The sequence below is a fragment of the Tupaia chinensis genome, unplaced genomic scaffold (genome assembly GCF_000334495.1).
Source record: "Tupaia chinensis unplaced genomic scaffold, TupChi_1.0 Scaffold000085_1, whole genome shotgun sequence".
NCBI lineage: Eukaryota > Metazoa > Chordata > Mammalia > Scandentia > Tupaiidae > Tupaia > Tupaia belangeri.
The window spans coordinates 2658598-2670155 of NW_006159547.1; the positions used below are offsets into that span (position 1 = coordinate 2658598).

Below are 11558 nucleotides of genomic sequence, written 5' to 3' on the forward strand. Positions count from 1 at the left end.
AAATCAGTAATAGATTATAATTTCAAAGCAAACTTTCATTTCATCCTTTTTCAAAATGCAATGTATACTATTTTCTTTTCCAACACACACAACTCCTGAACAGAAAACTACAAATTATAGTTATTGTCACTTACACATTATCTCTACATATTGCTCAAACACTAAAAAGAACCCTAAATTCATAATACTAAACAAGATTTTAATATAAGAAAAATTAAAAACATACTAGACTCATCTTCCATTCCAGATACTAGCTAAGAAATAACAAATTTCTAAAACCCTAAAGAAAACAGTTTGACATATCATAATTTACAAGAAAAACAGGAATAAATTTTGATTAGATCTCAGGAAAAATAAATCTCTATTTTACAAATAATGATATACTTATTTCTAATGCCCAACTATAAAAATAAATTTATTTTTCTAGAAATAGAAAAGAAAAATGAATTTTGTCATTGTTGGCTGTGATTATTTGTTTTAGAAGTATATAGCATCTCTAATAATCAGTATCACTGAGGCTAAACTTAGGTAAATATAGTTCCTATCTAGAATAAAAAATAAGCTTTGAATTTATAGTATAATTTTGATACTCAAGTACAATTTAAAAAATATAGCTGTTTTAAAAAGCATTCTTTAAGATTATTTGGTAAAAAAATAAAAAGGACTTCAAGAAAAAAATTAGGAAAAAAAGATGCAGGTTCCAAATGATACAGCAGAACAAGGTCAATATGACTTTAACAAACACTGTAATATACTGGGCACTTTCAAATGGCTGGTTCACTCAAGGCCAGTTTCTACAACCAGTATAGGGTAGGACCTAGAGCCAGAATACCTGGGTTTCAATCTGGGCTTGGTGATAGAAAAATTACTTAAGTAACTTCTGCAGGCTTCAGTTTCTTTATCTGTATGATCGGAGGAAATTATTTCTTCCTCATAGGTATGAGAATTAAATAAAATATTCCATGTAAGGTGTGCCAAAGAATACCTGACATGAACAACTTATAAACATTACCTAATTTCTGAATCATAAACACTGGCTTTTGAGACATTTAAATTATGTCCTAAGTGGCTTTTGATTGCGAAGAATATGCTGATGTTCACATTATTGTACGAATTTCTTTCTCTTCCTTCAACAGTTGGAATGAAATATATCTGACATTAAAATAATATTAATGCTTTAAAAATTCATTATATTTCTTACAATTCCTAAGAGTAGTAGTAGGGCAAAATACTATATGAAAAGGTTTTTTTTTTTTTTGAGAGATTTTCGCTATAGGGCGCGTGCACTCGCCAGACAGACAGAGAGATATAGAGACAGAAAGTGAGAAATCACCCCCCAGGGGGGATGGTCATGCCACACTCCCTTCTCCTCCATTCTCCTCTCAGGATCTTGGGTACGCACGCACATGCGCCCAGCATGAGTTTTAAGCCACTGGGTCCAGGACGCAAAGCGCGGTGGACTACGTGGGAGTCCAGTGACATAACCATTATGCTAACTGCTGGTTCCCTATATGCAAAGGTTTTGAAAGTAATCTTCACTTGACAATCACATGATAAATGAATATTAAGAAATTCTATGGGTTCAATTTTTTCCCCTGTGGGAAGTACCTAATCCCAGAATAGAACCACCTTTGTAATATTAATTTAATTTCTGCTATGACTTCAGATTACTGAATAAAGATTAAAAAGTCCAAATCTTTGCCTAGGTGTACAAGGGAGGATCTTCAAGAAGTTCACAGAAAAACATGTATTATTTTTTAAAAAAGCATGGATTGCAATTTTTTTGCATAAAAATATACTCATACTTTAATTCCATTTTCTCATAAACTTTCTAAGGTCTGTTCACATGCATATTGCCTAATTAAGTAATTAAAAAAACAAGGCTGAAGCTAATTTTAGTTAGTTCTGATCTCAAGTGGTTTTCCTTCAAGGAAGTGTTCTCAATTCTTTATGCAAAGGTAACTAACCTTCTTACAAACTAAAGCAATGACTGCCTTGTAAAGATTTACACTAGACTCATTTATTCAGTTAGTATGTATTGCACATCTACTGTTTATAGAATTTCTTGGAAGTTAATTTAAAAGAATAAAAAGGCATTGCTATTTTTCTGCTTATTTCTGCTCTTATAGCCCTGGAGTGACCAGGGCTATAAGATGCTTTTTAGTTATAAAAGCATTATAGCACCATCTTTGAAGAAGTCTGCCTCTCTTAAGAGTAAGTAGGACTGGGCCAGTAGGTGGTGTGGTAATTAAGGCGCTGGAGTCCCAGATGGCTGATTGTGGTTCAAGTCCCAGATCTGGAGGTTTGCTTTCTCACTTTCCCTCTCTCTCTGGTCAAATTTAAAAATAATGGTAATAAATAAAAATAAATGAATAATTCCTAAAAAATAATAGAGTAAGTAGGACTACTTCTGCTTATAGCTTTCCTATCACACATTTACATTACTATAGGAAAGACCACAAAAATAAATGGCAGTTTCTCTTCTAGGAGACCTCACCACTTTGATAAAGAGAAAAAACATTCACAGTAAACATGACACAAAGTTATAAAGCAGAGTTAGTAATTTATACATTGAAAAAAACTATATAAATTAAATCCTGATAATAAGATGCAATATATAAATTTGGGAAACATTTTCTAAAGAAATTTTTAAAGTTAGACCTTAAAGATAAATCCTTTTGGTGTATATTTTATTTCAGTAGGGACAGAAAGAAAATGATGCTCTTGAAAACAAAAACAAATTTATAAGTCCTAGCAGAGCACAGAAATGATTTGATTGATTTATTCCAGTTCAACTCACAAACTGTCATTTATACCTTTTATCTGTACAACTCCTTACATACCTTCACCGCCCAAATAGATTGCTCCAAAGGATGGAAAAGTTTGAAACAAAAGCCATCCTTTTTTGATGGACGCTCAATGATTTCACAGGCATTCAGAAGAACTGTTCCTACCCACTGACCATTCTTTTGGGTTTTATAGATCAGTAGCACCCCAGGTTTCAGCACACACCACAACTTGGTCCAGCTCTTTAGAGTTCCACGAATCTATAGGAAGATAAGTTTATTTAAATGTAAAGATGTGTTTGTTTCTTTCTGCTCTATAAGGTACAAACAGGATAATGGCAAATATAATTATTAAATGTAAAACTGTCCACTAACATGTACACTTAAGATATAATAGATTTATGGGACTAGCAGGGGCATGGTGGATAAGGGCGCTGGACTCCCACATGGCTGACTGTGGTTCGAGTCTCAGATCTACCAGCTTGCTTTCTCAATTTCTCTCTCTCTCTCTCTCACTCTGTCCCTCTCTGGTCATAAAAACAAATAAATAAACAAAGTTAAATAAAATGATTCTTTAAAAAAAGAGAATCTTTTATTTTAAAAGTTGCTACATGGCAAGCACTGCAAATAGACATAAAAATCCCATGGTTCCTGAGCCCCCAAAACTTAAATTTTAATGGGAAACTAAGCCAACAGTTTCAAGTAATGAACTAAATATTAGAATAGTTTTCCTAACCTCTCTGACCAGGCCAGGGGCTATTCAAATACATTTGCATAATACCGAGATTCTTTTTGTAGCATATATCATAGCTGTAGGTGTTTGTGTGTGAGTATATCATACTCTGCATTTTAAAATCCGCCCTCCTCCCACCACCACCACTACACTGGCAGTGTGAAAACACACAGATATGCTGGCACATGTCAGGCATTCCCCGAATAGGTGGTAAGTGGTAGGAAGAATAAAGAACCTCTTTCTAGTCCCAGAAAGTCAGTACTCTAAATAAATCAGTATCACTGAGGCTAAACTTAGGTAAATATAGTTCCTATCTAGAATAAAAAATAAGCTTTGAATTTATAGTATAATTTTGATACTCAAGTACAATTTAAAAAATATAGCTGTTTTAAAAAGCATTCTTTAAGATTATTTGGTAAAAAAATAAAAAGGACTTCAAGAAAAAAATTAGGAAAAAAAGATGCAGGTTCCAAATGATACAGCAGAACAAGGTCAATATGACTTTAACAAACACTGTAATATACTGGGCACTTTCAAATGGCTGGTTCACTCAAGGCCAGTTTCTACAACCAGTATAGGGTAGGACCTAGAGCCAGAATACCTGGGTTTCAATCTGGGCTTGGTGATAGAAAAATTACTTAAGTAACTTCTGCAGGCTTCAGTTTCTTTATCTGTATGATCGGAGGAAATTATTTCTTCCTCATAGGTATGAGAATTAAATAAAATATTCCATGTAAGGTGTGCCAAAGAATACCTGACATGAACAACTTATAAACATTACCTAATTTCTGAATCATAAACACTGGCTTTTGAGACATTTAAATTATGTCCTAAGTGGCTTTTGATTGCGAAGAATATGCTGATGTTCACATTATTGTACGAATTTCTTTCTCTTCCTTCAACAGTTGGAATGAAATATATCTGACATTAAAATAATATTAATGCTTTAAAAATTCATTATATTTCTTACAATTCCTAAGAGTAGTAGTAGGGCAAAATACTATATGAAAAGGTTTTTTTTTTTTTTGAGAGATTTTCGCTATAGGGCGCGTGCACTCGCCAGACAGACAGAGAGATATAGAGACAGAAAGTGAGAAATCACCCCCCAGGGGGGATGGTCATGCCACACTCCCTTCTCCTCCATTCTCCTCTCAGGATCTTGGGTACGCACGCACATGCGCCCAGCATGAGTTTTAAGCCACTGGGTCCAGGACGCAAAGCGCGGTGGACTACGTGGGAGTCCAGTGACATAACCATTATGCTAACTGCTGGTTCCCTATATGCAAAGGTTTTGAAAGTAATCTTCACTTGACAATCACATGATAAATGAATATTAAGAAATTCTATGGGTTCAATTTTTTCCCCTGTGGGAAGTACCTAATCCCAGAATAGAACCACCTTTGTAATATTAATTTAATTTCTGCTATGACTTCAGATTACTGAATAAAGATTAAAAAGTCCAAATCTTTGCCTAGGTGTACAAGGGAGGATCTTCAAGAAGTTCACAGAAAAACATGTATTATTTTTTAAAAAAGCATGGATTGCAATTTTTTTGCATAAAAATATACTCATACTTTAATTCCATTTTCTCATAAACTTTCTAAGGTCTGTTCACATGCATATTGCCTAATTAAGTAATTAAAAAAACAAGGCTGAAGCTAATTTTAGTTAGTTCTGATCTCAAGTGGTTTTCCTTCAAGGAAGTGTTCTCAATTCTTTATGCAAAGGTAACTAACCTTCTTACAAACTAAAGCAATGACTGCCTTGTAAAGATTTACACTAGACTCATTTATTCAGTTAGTATGTATTGCACATCTACTGTTTATAGAATTTCTTGGAAGTTAATTTAAAAGAATAAAAAGGCATTGCTATTTTTCTGCTTATTTCTGCTCTTATAGCCCTGGAGTGACCAGGGCTATAAGATGCTTTTTAGTTATAAAAGCATTATAGCACCATCTTTGAAGAAGTCTGCCTCTCTTAAGAGTAAGTAGGACTGGGCCAGTAGGTGGTGTGGTAATTAAGGCGCTGGAGTCCCAGATGGCTGATTGTGGTTCAAGTCCCAGATCTGGAGGTTTGCTTTCTCACTTTCCCTCTCTCTCTGGTCAAATTTAAAAATAATGGTAATAAATAAAAATAAATGAGTAATTCCTAAAAAATAATAGAGTAAGTAGGACTACTTCTGCTTATAGCTTTCCTATCACACATTTACATTACTATAGGAAAGACCACAAAAATAAATGGCAGTTTCTCTTCTAGGAGACCTCACCACTTTGATAAAGAGAAAAAACATTCACAGTAAACATGACACAAAGTTATAAAGCAGAGTTAGTAATTTATACATTGAAAAAAACTATATAAATTAAATCCTGATAATAAGATGCAATATATAAATTTGGGAAACATTTTCTAAAGAAATTTTTAAAGTTAGACCTTAAAGATAAATCCTTTTGGTGTATATTTTATTTCAGTAGGGACAGAAAGAAAATGATGCTCTTGAAAACAAAAACAAATTTATAAGTCCTAGCAGAGCACAGAAATGATTTGATTGATTTATTCCAGTTCAACTCACAAACTGTCATTTATACCTTTTAACTGTACAACTCCTTACATACCTTCACCGCCCAAATAGATTGCTCCAAAGGATGGAAAAGTTTGAAACAAAAGCCATCCTTTTTTGATGGACGCTCAATGATTTCACAGGCATTCAGAAGAACTGTTCCTACCCACTGACCATTCTTTTGGGTTTTATAGATCAGTAGCACCCCAGGTTTCAGCACACACCACAACTTGGTCCAGCTCTTTAGAGTTCCACGAATCTATAGGAAGATAAGTTTATTTAAATGTAAAGATGTGTTTGTTTCTTTCTGCTCTATAAGGTACAAACAGGATAATGGCAAATATAATTATTAAATGTAAAACTGTCCACTAACATGTACACTTAAGATATAATAGATTTATGGGACTAGCAGGGGCATGGTGGATAAGGGCGCTGGACTCCCACATGGCTGACTGTGGTTCGAGTCTCAGATCTACCAGCTTGCTTTCTCAATTTCTCTCTCTCTCTCTCTCACTCTGTCCCTCTCTGGTCATAAAAACAAATAAATAAACAAAGTTAAATAAAATGATTCTTTAAAAAAAGAGAATCTTTTATTTTAAAAGTTGCTACATGGCAAGCACTGCAAATAGACATAAAAATCCCATGGTTCCTGAGCCCCCAAAACTTAAATTTTAATGGGAAACTAAGCCAACAGTTTCAAGTAATGAACTAAATATTAGAATAGTTTTCCTAACCTCTCTGACCAGGCCAGGGGCTATTCAAATACATTTGCATAATACCGAGATTCTTTTTGTAGCATATATCATAGCTGTAGGTGTTTGTGTGTGAGTATATCATACTCTGCATTTTAAAATCCGCCCTCCTCCCACCACCACCACTACACTGGCAGTGTGAAAACACACAGATATGCTGGCACATGTCAGGCATTCCCCGAATAGGTGGTAAGTGGTAGGAAGAATAAAGAACCTCTTTCTAGTCCCAGAAAGTCAGTACTCTAAATAAGTTTTGTTTTTTAGTAACTATATAAAATATACCATATAAAGTTTTGAGGGAAATTTTAGAATAAGTTACATGAATCTCTATTCTGATCAAATGTTCCTCATTATAGGGTTAAATGCTATGACAATAACAATTCTACAACTACTACTTTTTTTCTATCAATTCTTATTTCTATAATCTATTAAAATGGCTTCTCTGCAATTCACAATACTGAAAAGAATGTTAATATTGAGATTAAGAAACAGATATCACCTTTTCTTTTATTTATTATAAAACATTTGTTCTCTCAGTGTACTTATGAGAATGATGAAATAAATACAAGTTTTCCTGACACTCAAAATAGACATACCACAGTAACCCTAAACATTTTTTTTTTTCTTTTGGAGAGGTTTTTGCTATAGGGCACGTGAGGTCACCAGACAGAGAGAGACAGAGAAAGAGAAAGTGAGAAATCGCCCCCCGGGGGGATGGCCACACCACAATCCCTTCTCCTCCATTCTCCTCTCTGGATCTCGGGCACACATGCACACGCACCCGGCGTGAGTTTAAGCCACCGGGTCCAAGACTCGAACCGCTGTTGACTTCGTGGGAGTCCAGCGACATAGCCATTACCCTAACTGCTGGTACCAGTAACCCTAAACATTTTGAAAGGAGGAATTTGGAACCACACCTGAAGAGAAAAATCTTTCAGTAAAAATATGTAATTTATGTAAAAGAAGTGGTAAGACAAGATAAGTGAAAAAAAGAGAGTTACCCTTTCTTCCTTTGGATCTTGGGGAGGTTGACAGTAGAACACAGAAGCCAGATTATCAGAATAAGGATAAGGTTTAGAAAGTCAGCCAGTGTTGTTGGGGACTAATACAGGGTAGATTTAACTTTAAGCAATTTGGATCTAATACATTTCTAGAAAGAGTCAAAGATAAGTTATAAGGTATTTTCAGAACAAGATGGAAGAAGATGTTAACATTACAGAAACGGTGAGGGAAAACTATGACGGGACTCCCACTTTAGTGAGAAGAGTCTGTGATGGCTCTCATAAGGGTTATTGGGATATAAGCCTTACCAATTTCTAGGGAAAATGGAAAGCTTTCAAGGCTGGGGTGGTTCTCAAGTGAATGCCAAGAGCTAACACTTTCTGAGAGCAGCATATTAGAAGATCATTCCTAAAACTAGAATTAGTCTGAAAGATTCCTATCAACTATCTTCAGGTAACAATGAAAGAGAGGACAGGGTAATTGGGATGAAAGAAAATGAAACAAAAATAACTAGAGGACAAAAGTATTTGTGTTCATCTGATAATTAATGCCGTTCAAAGAACTTTTACATTAACTTTGTCTCATTTTTTTCTCAAAAACGAATATACCAAGTCTATAATAATACTCAATGATAATCTGAATACCAGGCAATATTTTTTATTTTTACAGCATATTCTATTTAGAAACATAATATCACACAAATCAAAAAGTCTTTTTAAAAGAACTACATATTTGTGGGACCAGCAGTTGGCATAATGGCTATGTCGCTGGACTCTCATGTTGTCGACCGCAGTTTGAGTCCTGGACCTGGTGGGTTAAACTCACGCTTGGTGCATGAGCATGCATGCCCAAGATCCCAAGAGAAAAATGGAGGAGAAGGTACTGCAGCATGGCCATTCCCCCTGGGGGTTGATTTTTCGCTTTTTGTCTCTTTCTGGTGAGCATACAAGCCCTATAGCAAAAACCTTTGCAAAAAAAAAAAAAAAGAAGAAGAAAGAAAGAAAAAGAAAAAGAACTACATATTTGCTACTAAGAGAGACATTAAGGTTCTTTTTCCCCATTAAAAAACTGGAATAGGGAACTTCATGGGTACAATTAAGTTTGCGACAATCATCTTATGAGTTGTTTTGTCTAGTGGCTTTTTTTTTTTTTTTGGAAGAGGTTTTTGCTATAGGGCGCATGCGCTTGCCAGACAGACAGAGAGAGACAGAGAGACAGAAAGCGAGAAATCACCCCCCAGGGGGGATGACCACACCGCAATCCCTTCTCCTCCATTCTCCTCTTGGGATCCGCGCCCGGCATGAGTTTAAGTCACCGGGTCCGGGACTCGAACCACGGTTGACTACGTAGGAGTCCAGCAACATAGCCATTATGCTAACTGCTGGTCCCGTCTAGTGGCTTTTAGGTACATCTAGGCTGCCCCATCCTAATAGGTTAACATCAAGATTCAGCACACACTGACCTTCAGCCAATCAGCCATAACAATAACAGAAGGATCTGTGATTGTACTGAGCAACTCCTTTGTGGCTCTTTTCTTTTCTTCTCGGTAATTTTTCTTTTGTACCTAGAAATAACAAAAGAATTAAAAATGCAATAGAAGTGAGCAAATTCTATTTGTTTTTTAAGTTTATAGAATGAACAGTATAAAATTCTAAACCTCTTTGAAAGTCTAGCATTTTAGGATTAAAACACTTAGAGCTGGGAGGAATTTTTAGACAACTACAGTTAGAGCTAGTTTTTATGATCACTAGTTTATATTTTTAAATGGTTTTAGTTTTTTAAAATTACATTAATAATATACAATACAAACCTATGATGATAATTTCAAGCAACACAAAGCTAAAGCTGTCTTTATTACATCCCATCCTATTCCAATTCCCGTAATTGTCCACTGCTAATGTTCTGGAAAACACAATCCCTTCAGACCTTTTCTATGTACACAACCCACAGAGATACATAGCTTTTGTGTTTCCTAAAGATATTTAAGATAAAGTTCTTCCATTCAATATACTCTGGAGAGTTTCCATTTCTGTCTCATTCTTTTGGTTGCTACAAGGGATTCCTAGTATGAATAAAATAGTGGGAGAGCTAACACTGAACACATTCTGTGCATCAGTCACTGCTGTAAGCATTTTATCTGTATTCTCATTAACTCGCTCAATCCTTACAATAGCCTTGTGAGGTAGAACTATTATTATCATCCTTATTTTAAAAACGAGAAAACTGAGACAGAGACAGTAACTTGTCAAGGATCACACAGCTAGTTAACTGGAGGAATCAGGATTCAAACAAATGCAGACTGGGTCCAAAAGCTACACTCTTAAATTCTAGGCTATCCTGCTTCTATGGTACATTTATTACATTTTCTTAATATATTCCCTTACTGATATAAATCTGCTATTACAACTTTTTCATATTATAAACAATGCTGCAACTGTTTGCAATTGGGAGTTTTGCTCTCTTTCCTCATACTAGTATGTAAACTATAAATAATTAAGAAACCATGACAATGAAATTAATAATTCAAAATATCAAAGTTTCACCTTCATAAATAAGTTACATCTGAGATAACTTAGAAAAATGCAGTGGATTAATGCAACCTTATTATGGCTTTTTAAATTACTATTATTTGGAAGGAGGAAGATTGATGATAACATATTAGTGGTTACATTTTTTTAACTATTGGGTTGTCAGAAAAGTCATGAAATATTTTTTCTATGTCTTTCCAACAACTCAGGATAATTAAAAAAACCTTCCACCAGAAAAGGTGCATTTCATGGTAAACAGGCTGCATACACATAATTAAGTTGTAATAACTCTATACCAAAAAAACTTCAAAGTTTTGGACTTTATTAATATGCACATTTGAATTGACAGATTAATTTTGGGGTTGTGAATGCATCCAGGAACAGGCAATGAAAGCCAATGAGTAAAACAGAGTAACTAGGGACCAGAGCCAGTGTAGAACATGTGGTCCTTAAGCTCTAGGGTCCACGCTTATTCAGGAAGGCAGGCCCAACACTATATATTCTGTCTTTAAAGTTTTTTTTTTTTTTTAATTTTTCAGTTACTTAAAAATACATTTTCAGGACCAGCATTTGGAGTAATGGCTACGTCGCTGAACTTCCATGTAGTTGACCATGGTGCAAGTCCCAGACCTGATGGCTTAAACTCATGCCAAGCACGTGTGCATGTGCTCAAGCTCCCAAGAGGAGAATGGAAGAGAAGGGATTGTGGTGTGGCCATCCTCCCTGGGGAGGAGGGGTGGATGGTGATTTCTCACTTTCTGTCTGTCTCTCTCTGTCTTTCTGGTAAGCATCCACACCCTATAGCAAAAAATCTCTCCAAAGAATACATTTTCTAAGAAAAATTAAAGTTCAATTTTTACTTGGTTTCTCGAATTTGGAGATAAGGAACTTATGGCAGACCAAATCATGAATGTTATTATTTTGTTAGATACACAATGCCAAAAGAACTTCAAATGTTAAATTTTAACCTAATACAGTTTAATACAAATTGAACTTTCTGATATTCAGAGAAACATTAACTTAACACCAGAAGCATTCACTGTCAAAATAATTATAAATTATAATTACAAATTAAGTATAAAGTATTATAACTTATAATTCCCATTTGCTGACTCAGAGAAATAAATGGATTATAACAGCAGGAGACATTGCATATATTCTCTCTCACATGACATTCAAGACTAAGTGTCTTCTAAACCA

At 34.9% G+C, this 11558-nt stretch overlaps 1 protein-coding gene across 2 annotated transcripts in view; it reads right to left on the reverse strand.

The window, feature by feature from the left end:
- The window catches only part of OSBPL8 (oxysterol binding protein like 8), a 180724-nt gene that overhangs the window by 38215 nt on the left and 130951 nt on the right, over positions 1-11558 (reverse strand). For both annotated transcript variants that reach the window (XM_006142849.3, XM_027769703.1), the window contains 2 exons: positions 9293-9394; positions 6132-6335 (listed from right to left, as the gene is read on the reverse strand). In XM_006142849.3, coding sequence (XP_006142911.1) covers positions 6132-6335; positions 9293-9394 — 306 coding nt within the window. The remainder of the gene's footprint in view (positions 1-6131; positions 6336-9292; positions 9395-11558) is intronic.